This window comes from Garra rufa, chromosome 4, assembly GCF_049309525.1.
Source record: "Garra rufa chromosome 4, GarRuf1.0, whole genome shotgun sequence".
Classification (NCBI taxonomy): Eukaryota; Metazoa; Chordata; class Actinopteri; order Cypriniformes; family Cyprinidae; genus Garra; species Garra rufa.
Window position 1 is genome coordinate 13,432,757 of NC_133364.1, and position 18,470 is coordinate 13,451,226.

At 38.9% G+C, this 18,470-nt stretch overlaps 1 protein-coding gene across 2 annotated transcripts in view; it reads left to right on the forward strand.

Moving 5' to 3' along the window:
• Window positions 1-18,220, forward strand: part of net1 (neuroepithelial cell transforming 1) — a 36,032-nt gene extending 17,812 nt beyond the window's left edge. Inside the window, exons 3-11 of one of the 2 annotated variants that reach the window (XM_073838669.1) lie at window positions 4,567-4,629; window positions 14,100-14,375; window positions 14,855-14,917; window positions 15,107-15,203; window positions 15,291-15,367; window positions 15,453-15,710; window positions 15,797-15,967; window positions 16,248-16,434; window positions 16,527-18,220. In XM_073838669.1, coding sequence (XP_073694770.1) covers window positions 4,567-4,629; window positions 14,100-14,375; window positions 14,855-14,917; window positions 15,107-15,203; window positions 15,291-15,367; window positions 15,453-15,710; window positions 15,797-15,967; window positions 16,248-16,434; window positions 16,527-16,966 — 1,632 coding nt within the window. In that variant the 3' untranslated portion in view covers window positions 16,967-18,220. Of the gene's footprint in view, window positions 1-4,566; window positions 4,630-11,246; window positions 11,512-14,099; window positions 14,376-14,854; window positions 14,918-15,106; window positions 15,204-15,290; window positions 15,368-15,452; window positions 15,711-15,796; window positions 15,968-16,247; window positions 16,435-16,526 lie in introns of those variants that run through there. The other variant, XM_073838670.1, reaches the window with a different exon arrangement.
• The last annotated feature ends 250 nt before the right edge of the window (window positions 18,221-18,470 follow it).

The window sequence follows — 18,470 nt, forward strand, 5'->3', positions numbered from 1 at the left end:
TTACATTATATAAAGGTATACAAGTCTAAACACCCAGGGTTCGCTTTTAAAGATTGCCTTTTCACCTCTGAAACACTTTTTCAGTGACATCAGGCTCTTATTTTTCAGCTTCTTTCTACCATCCACCCCAAATCCACTGTTTACATCTAGCCAGCCTGATGGAAGTCCCATCTTACTTTTCCCCAAAATTGAAAATCCAGTTTTACTTGGAAAATGTCACATTAAAGAAGTGAAATAGGTTGCAAACACCATTTCAAGTAGACTTTTTCCATTTCACTTTTTGGTTTTTAGACCTTTTTCCTCTCATTGATTGGTAATCAGCGTTGTTTCTCTAACAGATGGGCTTCTTGGGTATAGATTTCGTCCAGATCTGTCAAAAACACAATATGCAAAGCACATGTCTTGGCCATCATGTGCACAAACGCTTCATCCTAGATCTTACTGACCCCTGCAATTTGCAGAGTGTCCCAGAAACGTGACTTTGATTGAGCTTGCTTGTAATAATCTCATGTTTTCTGTGCCAGCAGCTGTTTGCTCTCATAAATTCTTCTCAGTAATATCCATTTATGGCTTGTCCACCAGGAACATGCAGTTTGGAGCCAAAATACACGGCCTGTCTATCACTTTGACCTTTTTCTTTTGTTGCTCTTAGGTTTCTTTCTTCTTATTGTTGAACTTTTAGTTTTATTCTTTAGTTTTTTTTTTTATGCTTGACCTAGTTTACTTTACATACATTTTTATGTAAACACACTAGCAAAATCGGTGCCACTTGTAAACTCACAGACCATTATGTCGCCTTAGAATTATAAGGTTCTATCTGCGTTCTAAGTGGTTATGAGATATTGAGCTTTAAAGATTTAGCTTTTCATATAGCAAAAACGATATGGGGAACAGGTTTCTTTCCTACATGAAAATGACAGGGACCCTAAATGTATTCTAAATGTACAATATCAAAATCCTCTTAAATTTTAAAATGGGGATTTTAGGAACAGGTCAAATGCAGATAGAACCTTCTAATTCTAAAAAGTCATTTTCCGCTTGGAATTATAAGGTTCTATCTTGCAAAACATTGATTAAAGCAACTGTTTTCAAGAAATACTTGTAATTTTTAGTTTTAGTTTACTTATAATTTGTTTTAAAACATAAATTAGTGTTGTAACAATGTGTCAACATGTATGAGAAAGGTAAATTTAATGCTTTTCACATGTATTAACTTTTTTTTTTTCTTGTTTAAAGTTAGGCATAAAATATGCTAAATAGCTTTGTCCAGAGCAGCTGTTAATTTTAGGTAGGATTATAGTAGGTAATTACACATTATTGCTGGAACAGTTAAAGCACCTACTCCTAATTCATCTAAATGGGACTTTATTCCATAAAACGTGGGACAGGGAAAATGTCTGTCTCTAGATCAGTATGGCCGGGACAACATGCTGATGTGTTTTTGTTGTTGTTGTAATTAAGACTTTAAAGCTTAAAATTGTCATTTTAAAGCTTAATTTTGTCATATTTAAGATATTTTAAGACTTTAAACTGCATAAATGTTTCGCCAATCACCATATTCGTTTTTTTTGTTGTTTTGTTTTTTTTGCAACCCAGATATGAACCTGACATGGATGGACATAAACTACTGCAATTGGAAAAAAAACTCTCTACAAAAGAATTAAAAAGGCATACTTCCTTACCTTTATAAAGCTTATAATGGTTCGATTTTACCATAACTGCCATCGTCAGATAATATTATTTGTTTTATGTCTGCGGTAATTATAAGTTGAAAACAATTGCGTCATCATTATATTTTAAACAGTGCCGCTTTGAGGAATAAATTGCACTTGATTCTGCAGACATGTAATTGTTGTTTAACGTTAATCTTTGCTGCTGTTATGGAGCAGTCTGGCGACATGACCTGATTGGTCCTCTTGTTTGAAATCGAAGTGCTGATTGGCTCACAGATAGAACCTTATAGAACCAAGTTAGAGTTCGACTCTGCAGATAGAACCTTTTTGTTTTCTTAATAAAACATCCTAAAATGTTCACAACTTTTAAAAACATTACATAATGTAAATAAGTTGTCACAGAATAAAAATATGTGAATAACACAATTTTGACAAATGTCAGACAGAACCTTATAATTCCAAGGTGACGATTCCAAGGTGAACACAAAAGCAGCCGCTTATGTGCGTTATCCATTAAAACATTCAAAACCAAACACCATGAGTGACCTGTGATTCACTCAGTAGCTTAACTTCTGATTGGCCAGCAATCTTTACTGTTAACTAAAACTCTCCAGTCAGGGTCTTGATTAATTCTCTCCATTGTCTGTGAATAGGGATTTGCTAAATGATAGCTTGTCATTTATTGTTTTAGTGTGTTTGCCAACTTGTTCGCCATGAATGGTTCCGAATGGTTCCTCCTAAATTAGCCTAATCTACTCATTGCTTCAATGAAACTTGAGGTAAGCTGGCTGTAGGGTGTTTGGTTTTGATCACATGACTTTACAAATGCTTTCACCCTATAAGAAAACAAAGAGCTCATCAAGACATTACTTCTGTTAGCAGCGGAGCCATTAAGAATGGGTGTTTTTCAATAGATACTGGTCTCATAAACAAAACCTTAATTGACTTACAAACTAGCCCTGTTTGGGAATACAGAAGTGTAAAGTAGATTATAGGCACATTTGGGTTTAAACTATCACCCATTTTTAAATATTTAGTATCCAGAAACCTCACACTTTACTTGTGGTAGATCCATCTTTTCACACTGAAGACAACTGAGAGACTCATATGCAACTATTACAGAAGGTTTGAACGCTCACTGATGCTTCAAAAGGAAAAACGATGCAGTAAGAGCCAGGGGTGTAAACTTTTGAACAGAATAAAGAAGTTTACATTTTTACTTTGCCTAAATCTCATATGTGACCCTGGACCACAAAACCAGTCTTAAGTCGCTGGGGTTTATTTGTAGCAATAGCCAAAAATACATTGTATGGGTCAAAATTATTGGTTTTTCTTTTATGCCAAAAATCATTAGGAAATTAAGTAAAGATCATGTTCCATGAAGATTTTTTGTGAAATTCCTACTATATAAATATATAAAAATGTAATTTTTGATTAGTAATATGCATTGCTAAGAACTTAATTTGAAGAACTTTAAAGGTGATTTTCTCAGCATTTTGATTTTTTTGCACCCTCAGATTCCAGATTTTCAAATAGATGTATCTCGGCCATATATTGTCCTATCCTAACAAACCATACATCAATAGAAAGCTTATTTATTGAGCTTTCATATGATGTATACATCTCAGTTTTGTAAAATTTAACCTTATGACTGGTTTTGTGGTCCAGGGTCACATATATTTTTTAATTTCTGCCCTTCAGAAGCTACAGAAGATACATGTTTCCCAGAAGACAAAAGTTCAATTTACTCAAATTTCAAAAGTTTTCAAAAGCTCTTAATGTATCATGTTTCCTTCTGGAGCATCAATGAGCATTTGAACCTTCTGTAATAGTTGCATATGAGTTCCTCAGTTGTCCTCATTGTAAAAATATCTCAGAATCATGCAGTCATGATTGGAAAGGGTTTAAGTACACAAAAATGCTGAAAAACTAAAGAATTTGTGGGACCTGAAGGATTTTCTGAATAACAGCGGGCAGTTTAACTGTTCAGGACAAACAGTGGACTCATGAACAACTATCACTAAACAAAAAACACAGCTGTGGATTATTCAGGTAACAACAATGTATTAGGAATCAAACGCATGTAAACTTTTGAACGGGGCAATTTTTATAAATTCAACTATTTTCTCTTGTGGACTGTATGTAAATGTCTATATGTGAAAAAATTAATCAGGTTTTGTATGATCCCTCTTATTTTGGTAAAATAATTAACATTTTGCAGATTATGCAAGGTGTATGTAAATTTTTGACCTCAACTGTACATAATTATTACATAACTTTTATTAAATAAAGTACAAAATGTGGTTTCACTATAATACAGGAAATAAAGTGCTGATTCCTTGTGGGCTTAGTTATATGGAGGAGCTGAAGTCTTCTTGGGAGGTTCATTAAGCTATAACTCAGCCACCAACTAAACTGTCTTAAATGGCCTGTGTTGAATGGTTTCATTAAGTGGCTTTGGGAAAAGCCCAGTAAAGAGAACATGGGCCAATAACAGAGACCCTGAGGGCTCTCATTGGCCATCGCAGTGCTCCAGAAATGTTTACAACCCCTTCACACCCTGCACACACTCCACAGGTAGAATTTTCACTAGCCAGATGCCCCACCAGCCCCCGACTCACACACACAGGTGCTAAAAGGCCTGAGGGATAATGATGTCCTTCCTGACTCTTACTGGACCTCCTTAGGAGCCATTGTAACTCGTAATAACACTGACTTTTCAGGTAGCACTTTGCATATTCTTCAGTAAAATGTAGAGAAGTTGACAAAAGAACGTCTTCCTTGGTTCCTCTCTCAAAGCCAGAGAGTGTTTACATTTTTTTTGCAAGTGTCCCTTTTTAGTTTAGATGTGTATTGTGCTTTAGATTCCTAAAGGCTGTTTTCTTTTTTGCAGAAACGCAAGCGCAGAGAGAAGGACGATGCGGACGCAGTCAGTTTATGCAGCTTTGACTTCAAGGTAAGAAAACCAGCAAAACAACATTGTTTTTGCAAGGGCAAATTTGGCTAGATTTATTTGAAATGCACAAATTAAGAGGTCTTTTCAAATTACTCCCTGAAGTCCAAAGCATGCCTCAAAACAACATCAAAGTCTCATAATAACAACATCAAGAAAGGTCAAAAATAAAAGCCCCCCTCTGCCGTATTTGTCAGCAAAATCAAAGCCATTTTGCACAGCAATCCTAGATGAAATCACTTGTGTATGGCAGAAATCAAAGCCTTTTAACCTTAAACTGGAGGAATTTAATCTTAGAACTGATCTCTCCACTGATAAACCGAAAGGTCATTTTTCCTCAAACCCATAAACTTTCCATGTTTACTGTCAGTAATTATCCTCATTTCAGCAAAGACTTAATTATGACGCGCTCCTATGTAAACTAACAAGTTGTTTAATTTGACTCCTCTCTGGTTTATTTTCATACTTTTCTCCATCTGAAAGGAACAGTTGACTTATTAATACACGTCCATAGCAACCCAATGTTTTTTACAGTTTAGCAAGAGGTTACACTGAGCACGCCCAGATCTTCTTTACTTTGACAGATAGGAGAACAATATAACTGAGATGACTCTCATCAATCTTGCGCCTACAAGATGAGAGATCTCTGATTCACCAGAGGCTTTATGCCTTAAGCAATGGAAAAAAAGCTGGTGAAGGTTATTACACAAAAACAACATCCCAACAAAATGCCCAGCATTGGCATATCCATTTGTATCCATTAGTATATAATATTGCTAGAATAGATAGATAGATTATTCTGGACCCCATTGACTTTCAGTGGGTGGACTATAAGTTTCAGTAAATAAAATCTTCAAAATATCTTATGTTCCACTAAATAAAGTTGTGCAGGTTTGGAATGACTGGATGAATGAGTGCCTTCAATTCAGATCTTTGAAATACTTCAGTCACTTGTCTATTCTGACCTATACTATTATAGACTGAAACTTTTCACTCTTTCACTCTTTCTTTTGCATTAAAAACTTTTTTTGCATTAAACAAAAGTTCCCAGCTCCCGCCATTCATCTTCGGAAGACAAATTAAGATATTTTTGATGAAATCAGTCAGTCTTTGACACGCCAAAGTGGTTGCACCAAGTAATGTGTTATGGTACTATCGTGAACGAGTGTTAAAGACTGACACGGAAGAGAAGAAATTGTTGAATAAAGTTGTTGTTTTTGTTTTCTTTGTGCACAGAGTATTCTTGTAGCCTCATAAAATTATGGTTGAACCACTGATGTCAAATGGACCATTTTAACAATGTCCTTACTCCTTTTCTGGGCCTTGAAAGTGGTAGTTGTGTTTTTTGGACCCAATGTGAACTATAAGTTTCAATAAATTAAATCTTCAAAATATCTTATGTGTTCCACTAAATAAAGTTGTGCAGGTTTGGAATGACTGGATGAATGAGTGCCTTCAATTCAGATCTTTGAAATAATTCATTCACGTCTATTCTGACCTAGACTATTCTAGACTGAAACCTGTTTCACTAGAGAGTGCATTAAACAAACGTTTCCATCTCCCGCCATTCATCTTCGGAACACAAATTAAGATATTTTTGATGAAATCAGCCTGTCTTTGATGCGTCAAAGAGGTTGCATTGAATAATGTGTTATGGTACTGTCATGAAAGAGCCTTAAAGGCTGACACGAAAGAGAAGAAATTGTTGAATAAAGTTGTTTTCTTTGCGTACAAAAAGTATTCTCGTAGCTTCGTAAAACTATGGTTGAACCACTGATGTCCTTACTAACTTTCTGGGCCTTGAAAGTGGTAGTTGCGGTTTTTTTTGGACCCGACTGACTTAACTTATGATATAAACTTTAAGTATAATATTCAATAAATAAAATCTTAAAAATATTGTATGTGTTCCACTGAAGAAAAAGTCATGCAGGTTTGGAATGACTTGAGGAATGAGGCCTCAACGCCTTCAATTCACATCTTTGAAATTTCTCAGTCACTTGTCCATTCTGAGCCAGACTACTTTAGAGTGAAACTTGTTTTGCTAGACAGTGGATTAAACAAAAGTTCCCATCTCCCTTCCCCAGAGCAGATGTTTGAGAATGCATATTGGGGGAGGTGGTTTTGTACAGTCACCTGTCCTGCAGGTACCCTCTTTATTGTCTCTGCACTCCCTTCAGGGCCGTGTTCTGATGAATTTACATTCTCATCATGAACATCAGATTCTGCATAATGCAACTGCAGAAGTGTCTTTAAATGGTCACAAAATAGTCACTCCGTGACTAATTTAACTTGCGCAGCTTGAAGTCTGATCCGATTCAGGCCAGGTTGCAATACATTGTCTTAGTCTGTGAGAATCAGAAGGAAAAGAGGCTGTACACGTGTGTGGGATGCGTCTTGACGGTGTTGTGTGTCTGGACAGAGGGGTGTGTTATTAGTTACCTGCTCTGTTTAGTGGCAACCACCTCTGTTGAGGATGTGCTGACTCAATCTTAGTTAAAAATACTTGACATCAGGATGTGTGTGATTTTATGTGTTTTTCTGTACATGGAGTTTTAACCACACAACTAAACAAGAAACGACTGAAAAGCAATTTATGGTTCCATGCGTTTAGCGAATCCACTGTAATTGTAATGTTAAAAAGACCCAAAAATGACCCAAAAATTAAAAATCTGTCATTATTACTCAACCTCATGTTATTCCAAACCTGTAAGACCTTTGTTCATTTTTGGAACACAAATGAAAAGATTTTTTATTAAATCAGTCTTCGATGCATCAAAGATGTATTCTTATGGCTTCATAAAATTACGGTTGAACCACTGATGTCACATGGACTATTTTAATGATGTCCTTACTACCTTTTTGGCCCTTGAACGTGGTAGGATTTCATCAAAAATATCTTAATTTGTGTTCCGAAGATGAACAATGGTCATATGGGTGAGTAAATAATGACAGAATTTAAATTTTTAGGTAAACTATTCTATAATGTGACTAAAAAACATTACCGTTTTACTGCAAATCACACCAAAACCAGTTTAGGTTTCAGTTTCAGCTTCTTTATTTATAAGAGGATGTTGCAAATGACTTTCAGGAACAGAGATTGTTGTAGAGATGGTTCGCCTTAAAATAAAAAAAACGTGCCATTTTCTTACCCGCATGTTTTTCAAAATCTGTATTATGTTTCTTCTGTGGAACACAGAGATGTTTTGAGCAATGTAGATGCTTGCAAGAAAGTAGATGCTTTCAATTACAATGGGAACTGGGGATTTCTATCTTCAGAAAGTATGCAAACACACCATAAAAGTGGCTTGTATGATTTTTAAGCTGAATTCCAAGTCTGCAGAAGCCTTACAGTAGTGTTTAAAACATCTACTTGTCTTATTTTTGTTCCTCAGAAGAAATTCAAACAGGGTTGGGACACATGATAGGTATCAATATTTACATTTAGTAAGTATCATGAAGGATCATATCGCAGGGAAGGAAAAAAGCAGATAAGATCCCAAATAGTGGATGAAAAAAAAATGGGTGGCTGGGCCATAAAGTAGATGTTATTGATGTTATGTGTTATTCTTGAGAGAAAAAAGTTCCTGTGTTGATGTACACCTACACAACTAGACGTCACACACACCTACAACCTATTCCCATGTACAGGCTTGTCTTGCAGCCACACCTCTGTTACAGTAGATAAGTACTTGGTACCTTGTGAGATACAATTTCATCAAACAGTAACAGAAAGCTTTCAAAAAACTTTTGTGAAAAAAAAGTGTTCTTTATGCTTATCTTTACAAGTATAGATAATGCATTCTGGAACACACAAAGAAATAAAATTCCATCAGTTACTTGAACTGCAATGCCATTGAATTTTCCACCAGGGGGCAGAACTAAGATCCACTGCTCACCTTTCCACTCGCTGCCTATTCAACAGAGCTTTATCAGATTGAAGCAAGTTAGCTCACATTTTCCCGTTAGGCAAGCTCGCACAAGGCCCGCATGAAGTGAGTCACTCTTGTGTGTTGGTGTTTAGCACCAAAGTAGGAGTGCTGTGTTTGTGCTTCACACCCAGATGTCCAGCTGTCATGTGTGTCGAGGTGTTAGCCCGCAGGGGGTGCAGGCTGAACCGCGCTCTCATGCAATATGGCTGCCACACCTCTCGTCAAAACACGCCGGGAACAGAACGAAAGTGTCTCCCCAAGGATTAAGTAATGTAGGAAACACTGTTATTGATTTCACACCAATATTCAATGCACAACCATTATGTGCTGAGAAGTCACATGATTAAAGCCATGCTGACAATATTTGGCCAACTATCTGAAATCTGAGGGTGCAAAAAAAATATGCACCTTTAAAGTCCAAATATCGTTCTTAGCAATGCATATTACTACGCTTTGATATATTTATGGTAGGAAATTGACAAATATACCCGTGCTACTTAAGACTTTGTGGTTCAGGGTCATATATACTGACATGTTTTACTGCAATTCACATTATAACTTTACACAATTTTAGATTTACGTGATTTTATCTATTAGCCCTCCAATTTGTGTTGCGCTTTCAGTTTCTTAATTCATAAGAGGATGTTGCAAATTGCTGTTCTGTGGAACTGAGAAGGATTGTCAAAAGGATAGTTTATCTTAAAATTAAATGTGGCAATTCCCTCACCCTCATGTTATTTCAAACCCGTATGAGTTTTGTAATTCTGTGGAACACGAAAGGTGACGTTTTAAAGAGTGTTGCTTTAGCTGGTTTTCAATACAGTTACAATTGGGATGCAATTAGTTGCAGATAATACAAAATAAAGTTCATAAATGTGATGAAATGAAAATACTAGGGCTGTGAGCATCCACAATAAAAGTTTATGTTAACATACTAAATGTGTGTTTACTGTGTATATTTATTATGTATATATAAATACACACACATACATGTATAGCCTTTAAAAATACTTATATGTGTGGATAGTTATATTTGTATTTAATTTAGATTATATATAGAATTATAAATATTTTATATATAAATCTAAAACAGTTTTCTTTAATATACATGTTTGTGTGTGTATTTATACATACATTATATATACACACAGTACACACACATACAGTATGTAATCATAAACTTTTATTTTGGATGCGATTAATCGTTTCACAGCCCTAGAAAATACACAGATTAGTTGTTTTAAATTGAGTTTTAGTTAAATTGAGATTCATACATCATCTGAAAGCTGAATAAATAACATTACCGTTAATGTATGGTTTGTTAGGATAGGACAATATTTGGCTGAGATACAACTATTTGAAAATCTGCAATCTGAGGGTGCAAGAAAAAACTAAATGTTGAGAAAATCCCCTTTAAAGTTGTGCAGATGAAGTTCTTAGCAATGCATAATACAAATCAAAAATTAAGTTTTGATATGTTTATGGTAGGAAATTTACAAAATATCTTTACTTGCTAGAAAAAAATTGTTAATTGTGACCCATACAATGTATTGTTGGCTATTGCTACGTTCTACTTTAGACTGGTTTTGTGGTGCAGGGTCACAAATAACGCTTCTTCTGTTTGACCCGTCCACTAAGCAGTGAAAGGTGTCCTGATCCAAACACACTAATGCATGTCCTGTTTCACACTTTTTTATTGACACAGAAGGGTAAGTTTAGTGTCTGCACATCGTTCATCTCCATTTGCTTAGCACACATCCCAACCCTTTCACACTTTTTAACACAAATCTCTGCTAAAACGTGCCGATACATCATGGCAGTCCATTTGCGCAGCTGAAGTAAATACCTCTGCTGAAAGTGTGGGAAGGTAGCAGTAAAAGTTTTGGGTTTGTAGTTTAGTTTTTGTTCACCCTAATGTGTGATGTTTTGTGTACGCTGAGAAAAACAGACAGAGAAAAGCAGCTTTTGTTAAGCAGGATTTGTTTATGGCGTGGTCTTGGTCAGTTTCTGGTTCGGGCCACTGAAACTTTTTGGATTTATCAGACCTCCCCACACACCTCCAATACACAGACAGCCACCAGTGCACTGTGTGCGTGTGACCCCCTCAGCCCTGATTGATATTGTAATTGATCATCCCCCCTCCCCCCCTGATGAGTGGGTGATAACGACCCAGTTCTTCATTAGGCAGATCTCAAAGCAAATATGCCTGTACTTTACACCCTTCATGCAACTCAAAGACATACATAAACCAATCCACATTGCAAATAGAAACAGACTTGCTTTCACTCAACACTAAGCTGGGCTGTTTTCCATTTTATCTTAAAATTTTAACTGCAAATATGAAGTTAGTTAGTCCAAAATTGCTTTAATTAGAGTTTTTGAGACAGAAAATTAGATTATAAAAATAAAAAGGATTATTTAATAAACAAGCTTTTCTGAAATGTTTATAAGCTCTCCTGCTTTATGAGCCATGAAATGTTCTGATTCAGTAATATCTAGGGAGACGAAATCTTGCTTTGTTGATATAAGGTTGCAGAGATAGTCAGACTTTGTCTCTTCAGATTCGTTTACATATCCCCTCCTCCACTCTCCTGCCATTGGTGAGTTTACATTTGGACTCCACCCTTTTAAAACTCTCGGTATATGAGCACTCCCTACCGTTCACATCCCTAGAACAAAGTTAGAGATTGTTAGAGTACACACACACCGAGAGTGTGTTTAGAAGTTAGAAAGCTCCGCTGAGGCGGACAATCACGAGTTGGGGGACAGCGCTATGTTACATCACAATTATATTTAAGAAGCACTTGTGGATTATTGCCGACCCTTGGAAATAACAGAAACCAACCAGTGGATTTTATTGAAAGAAATGGTGGCTTACGATGAACCTTGTGTGGTACCTATCAAACGGACTTTACAGAAGATAGACTACCAGAACCAGATTTACAAAGAACTAGAGGTGAGAACCCAAAGGCGATTAATCACAAATTCTGCTTTTTTTTTTTGTTGTTTCTTGTTTTGCATGATACAAATGTTGGAGTTCCTTCACTTTCTTTATCAGCCAACTCAGAACCTTGCCCTGTTGTTATCTCATACACACATTTGCCTTTAAAGGAGTAAGAGCCTCAGGTGTGTTTCTCAAGGGTGGGAGACTTGAGAGACAAGGCTAAAGGTCTTCTCACCTATAGTCATCGAGTTACTGGTTTACATCATTAACTTTTATTTTTAATTGTCAGTTTTGGTGGCTATACAGGGAAGTTTAAAGCCTGTGTTTGGGTGTATATTAATGGTTTGAGAGACCCCTTAGGGCTTTTTTTTTTTGAAGGTGTGAGATCACACAGAGATGAAGAACATTCCAGCTGTCTGAAAGCAATCACAGCCCATAGCCCAGGTGTGCTTGAGCCCAGCTCTGAGGATTTAGAAATGCATTTAAGACCCCCAGAAAGAGGTTTTTATCTTACTTCTCGACAGCAGGCTGCTATTCCTATTTGCGGTTTCAAGTCGGATTCGGAAGTGGCCACAGAAATGGTTTAGTTGTCGGGAAGGCTAAAGCAGAAGTAGCAAATTATGAATGAATCAGGAGGTTTTTAGGAAGTTGTGGCTCAAGGCTGAGGGACATTAACTACAGTTTAGTTCCCCTCAGGTAATCAAATGCATGGCTTGCCAGTAACATCTTATATGTCCATTAGATGAATTTTGAGGAAAGAACATGAAAAATACGATTGACTTCTCGTTTTTATTTACAGCTAATGACAACAAAAGATTATCTGTACCCCTAAAGGATCATTTACAATTTTTAATATAAAAACTTGTATTACTTAATAGTCCTTTACTTTTAGAGGCCATTCCCATTGAAAAGTTTTATCAGGTTTAGCCAACTTATAGTGACAATTTTGCCCCCAATGTATAGCTAAGCAAATACACTCACACATTACTAAACAGCAGTAGTCTAAACACTAGTTCCTGTGGGGGAGGCCTCCCCCTGCTAAGTTCTCCCAATGTGACTCTCCCAGGGGGTTCCCATGAGTCAACACAACCAGAAATAACCACACTATCAGTCTATCCATCTGCCTACATGTTGCCCTTTCCATTAGATAATCTATCATTTAAAAAAAAAAAAGGTTTTCCCTAAATAGCAGGAAGAGTGCAGTGGGCAGAAGCAACACTGATTATTTGCCTAGAGCCAGTAATGTCTCACATAGGTACTGCTGTTCTCATTTGAATTAAGTTCTGAGCCAGACTGCTTCCTCTGCGGTCAGTCTCCTCAACATCTTGTGTTTTTGGCCACCGGTGAAGAAAGGTTCAGTTGTGGTCTTCATGTTTACTTGTATGATATGTTACAGCCGAGGAAGGGCAGGCAGGCGGATCAGGGTGGCCAAGTGCAGTTAGTCTTTGGCCACAGTTGCAGTTCCTGCTAAAATAAAGTCATAGATCTGCTCAGCAGCTGTCTCCGCTGGTCGGAGGAATGGCTCCTTGTTTTCACTTTGCCAAGATGAGAACAACACATCCTTTTTTAATATACTTTCAGCAGCTGGAAAACCATCTAGCACTGGAAAATGTGCATTTTTAAAAAGTGCAAGCACATAGTGCTTTTTGTTCTTGCGGTTTGAAAAACGCAAATGCTTTTTTCACGACAAAGCTCACATTGTTCCAGAAATGGTAGGAGAATTTTTCAGAGTGTAGGATCAATGTCTCAGATCTCCTTCGCTTTGATTCCCCCCCTCTTCTCAGGTCTGTTGAAGTTGGCTGGAGGCCCAGTCATTATGGATATAGGGTTTGAGAGCACTCACCTCCCCCTCTTCTAGGGGGTTCAGGTGTGCCTGTCTCTCTCACGCAAGGGCTGCAGGGCCTGCCTCAACACGAAGCCATAAACAGCTCTTAATGGTGGAAAAGAGAGAGAAAAGCAGGGTAGAGGGGAGTAAAGAGTACCCTGTTTTAAGACTCAGGTCAAATCTGTAACTCCCCATGGTGGTCCATCTGACTCACATAAATACACACAACCAGCAGCTATTAGACTTCTCCTTGAGAGAGAGCAAATTTATCTCTGTTAAGTGAACAACCACCCTGATCAGGGGGCCTGTTTGCTATAGTTAGGCTGTGATGTTGAGTGTGTGTGTGGGTCATCAGTGTTGGACAGCTGACCGAGGTCTCCTACATTCCAGTCATGCCTCTTGAACCCTGGGTCTCCAGGGTTGCAGTCAGAGAGGGGTCTTTGTTCATGTTTGTATGTGTATGTGTGTGTATATATATAAATTATTTTTTTTGCTGAGGGGGTCAATCTCACGTGATTGGCATAACACCTGCTGCCTCCAGAGGCTGGAGCTTCCGCCTAGATGTCTGTCACCCAAGAAACAGCAATAACCCTGACCTCCGGTTGACCCCTTCACACCCGCAACTGTGTCCAGTGACTCATGCGATAGCCTCTGTTTATGTGTGCTTAATTTTAAACATTCTCGTGTCGGCAGTTAATGAAACACTAAGGAATCTGTTGTGGTCAGTAGGGGGTGATTAAGTTTTAACGTTTATTTTCGTCCTTGTGTTTCATAGGAACCCTGTACTAAGCGTGTGCGGCCTCTCGGCCGAGTGACCTCGCTGGCGAACCTCATCTCTCCCGTGAAGAATGGGGCCGTCCGACGCTTCGGCCAGACCCTCCAGGCCTCATTTCGGGGCGACGGGCGGTCTCCGGGCGTGCCCCAGCAGAAACCCTGCAGCAAGGCCGCGGCTCCCACGCCACCCAAGCGACGCAACAGCACGCTCTGGTCCGAGACCCTGGACGTCCATCAGAAAGGAACCTTTTCCACCAAAGAGATTAAGAGACAAGAGGTGAGTACAGTCAGAGCTACTGAATCCAGACAGCACTGAAGAACCCAGACTATTAAATCTACTTTCAGTCCCCCTGCCAGACGCTACTGAATCAGGCCTGTGAGACTTATTAAACCCAAAGGGCCCGGGGCTTGGAAAGCGCCGTGTTCCTCCTCTCACTCTGTTTTCATTCTCTCTCTGTCTGGCTGTGTTTTTTTGGCGTGTGCTTTTGGCACGCAGTGGAATGGAGCGGAATGAGTCCGGCTGCATTCTGGCGTCTCAGAGTCAGACGTACAGTGTTAACACAGACTGACCAGTCTGACGCACAAAGCCTCCACCTCTCATTCACAACTAGAACTAGTAATCAGACATAACAGCAAACTGCGAGCCCCTCAAATATTTCCCACCAAAGAGAGGAATCAGACATGTAGGGTCTTAACTAAAAATACCCAAACAACTTTCTTGGTTATAAATGTAACCATTCGTTTTTGTCTTTCCAGGCTATTTTTGAGCTGTCCCGAGGAGAACAGGACCTGATTGAAGACCTGAAATTAGCCCGGAAGGTTTGTCCATTTTACATTTTTCTGTTAGAACATTCAAAGCAAACAGACCGAACAAGTTCTTGGCTGTGCTTTCAGACTCTGATATATTGGCTCGTTTCCTTCCTCCATTTATAGCAAAAAATGTCTCTCTCTTGGTAAAATTAGAAGCTGCTATTATTTACTCATCATTTTGTCATTTTGTGTGTCCAGGCGTACCATGACCCAATGTTGAAACTTTCTATCATGTCGGAGGAGGAGCTCACAGCCATCTTTGGAGACTTGGATGCTTATATTCCTCTTCATGAAGGTGATTAATATAAATGAATTAGACAATTTGTATAATAGTGTATATGATGACAAGTAGTCTTAACATACTTATTCTTTACCCAATCAGATCTTCTCGCTCACTTGGCGAAGGCTACAGGCCAAGATGGCACAGTGGGACAGATCGGCAAGATTGTTGTGGACTGGGTAAGCATCAATCTCTTGATTGTCTTTTCAGTATTATAAAAGACGTTGTCTGAGCAAGAAGACTAACTCTCGTTTTCCTCCACAGCTGCCGAGGTTAAATGCGTACAGGGCATATTGCAGTAACCAGCTTGCTGCCAAAGCCTTGCTTGACCAAAAGAAACAAGACCCAAGAGTTCAGGACTTCCTTCAGCGCTGCATTGAGTCACCGTTCAGCAGGAAACTAGACTTGTGGAGCTTCTTAGACATCCCTCGCTCACGACTAGTCAAATATCCTCTTCTTCTGAAAGAGATTTTAAGACACACACCACCAGATCATCCAGACACAGCAAGCCTTGAGCAGGCGGTAAGTACAGAGACAAATCTAGGACAAATAAATGACTCATTTATGTGAAATTTGATGTTAATCCTGCCTTTGTTCCTCATCTGCAGATAAGCATCATTCAGGCTGTGTTGGCTGACATAAACATGAAGAAAGGAGAGTCTGAGTGTCAATATTATATCGATAAGCTGGAATACTTAGACGACAGACAGAAAGACCCTCGCATAGAGCAGTGCAAGAGCCTGCTTTGCCACGGGGAACTTCGCAACAAAAGTGGCACGGTGAGTTTTTGTCCTCCATACAAACACACCCATAACAGTCTGCTGGGGGCAAGTCACTTGTGTTTTTGTAGTCTCTAAGAATATAAACACAAAAGCCAGCATATTCCAAATAAGGCAATTGGACGAAAGGAATAGGCTCTCTTTGTCTCTCAAACATGACAAGGGAATCTGGAATCTTTAAGAGCGCCAGGAGAGAAAACTGTTAATGCTTGCAAATCGTCCACTGTTCAAACAACTTGTCAATAACCAGATCTCTGTTTTTCCTTTGCCCTCTTTTCAGAAGCTGCATTTGTTTCTCTTCACGGAGGTTCTGGTCTTGACTAGGCCTGTGACGAGAAACGATCGGCATTGTTTCCAGGTGTACCGCCAGCCAATCCCAGTGCAGGATCTCGTTTTGGAAGACCTGCAGGACGGAGACGTTCGCATGGGCGGCTCATTCCGAGGAGCCTTTAGTAACGCCGATAAAGGTAAGGTTGATCAACGTCTGACCACACATTTTCCTTCATTCCCATTGTTTTTTTGTTTCCTTTTGCTCATTGGAATATGTTTTCTCATCTAGCCAAGAACATCTTCCGGGTACGCTTCCAGGATCCGTCTCAGGGTCAGTCCCACACACTGCAGGTCAACGACATCTTCCATAAGCAACAGTGGCTCAACTGTCTACGCACTGCCATGTCGACCCAAAAAGATTCGCCGCTCCCTGAGAGTGAATCCTTGTCCACCCCTGCCAGTACCGACGTTTGCACCAAACGCCGCTCATCTTCAGTTTCCACCATCATCCATATGGAGGAGACAGATGAGAACTGTCCACGGGCCGCTGCCTCCGCACCTTCGTCCCCAAGCTCCGAGGAGCCTCCCAGCCCCACGCCCTCCGCAACCTCCACCCTCTCCTCGTCCTCTTCATCATCTTCAATTTCCGCCCCCTTCCTACCCCGCAAATCCAAAAAGGACAAGCGTTCAATCTGCTCGTTGGGGAAAAGAAAGGAGACCATGGTGTAAAGACTAAGCTATCCCAGGGTGCACATGGAGCACCGTGCGGAGGACTTGTATTTATGTGTGTGTATGGACTGTGTGTTTCTACAGCAGTGTTTTTGTGTTACTGTCCACAATGGCAGCTATTATTACCAAATCCCTCCCCCCCAAAACCCTCCTAGGCCCACATGGGCCGCACCAGTACCAGAAAGACAGTATTCAAAAGGCGACTGTGTGGATCTCAAGGGACTGAAGATTGAAGACACATCCCGCACTCTTTAAATCACCACGTTGATTTGTGTAAAAGCGCAAGATCACACGTTTAGTCTTGTTTACTGTTAGTTTGGTCATTTTTTGTTTATTTTATTAATATTGATTTTTTTTTTGTAATTAAAGTTTTACTTTTTTAAAACTTTTCAATAAGATATTTACTGTAGCTCTTTCTTTGTTTTCATTAAAAGCACTGTGTTTAGCTTTGAGAAGGGAAGAACACCCACTGAGAAAAGAAAAGATGAAATGTCCAAAGCAATGAATACTTTGTAAATGTCTGATTCAGAGCTCTACTGGAAGGCAAGTCTTACAAGTACATTCCCATTTTATCTGCTCCATTTTATATTTAAATCAGATTTTTATCAAGACAAAATGATTTTAAACTATCCAAATGGAAAATTAGCTATTTTCGTAATAAAAAAAAAAAAATCTAACCTGAGCCAAAAGTTTTCCACCCCCCTGAAATGATGGATGAGTATTTCAATGTAGCATCTTGCATGGAGCTTTACTTGTTGAGTCCTGCCTGTATTATCATGAGAGCCCAGTGCATGTACATGCTTGTCAAAGCAGAAAGCTGACGTAGAAACAGACTGTCGTGTAGAAGAAAAGTTGAATGTTGAATGAGGGCTTGAGAAATGTTGACGTGAGACTAGAAGGAAACTAGAGTTGGATATGACTAGATGGACTTAATGATTGGCACTACTTGATATTAGCAACCCATGATGGATTTTGCTCTTATTTTTACTTTCGTAGTGTCTTCATGAAGTAGAACGGTTTGATGCATTGGTAAAAAACCAATATGGTGTTTTGAGACGGAAGGTGAAAAGTATGTATAGGAGAATGAACTGTTTAAGAAGGTTAAAGTATGTTATGACCACTTCAAAATGTTTGTAATCTAGAAGAATGGATGTATATTTTTGAGAAGGACTGCAGTGGCCTGTATGTACAGTATGTGGTGTAAAAAACTATTAAACGAACAATAAAGGTCTGTGTAAGATTTGCATCTGACAATGGCATTTGTTCTCTTTCTTCTTGCTGTTCCACACTACGAGATGTTACAAAACCTAAACCCACAACACATGCCGATGTGATTATGAGAGAGCTTTCTTAAAATTGTTTCCATAAATTCCAGGTAGACAGGCGCTCAATAAACACACACACCAATTCACCCATACACAGGTCAATTAGTCCAACTACTTGTGTTTTTCCTCCACTGACAATGAATCACTCAAAAGCTCTTTACACAAATCCCCCAAATGTG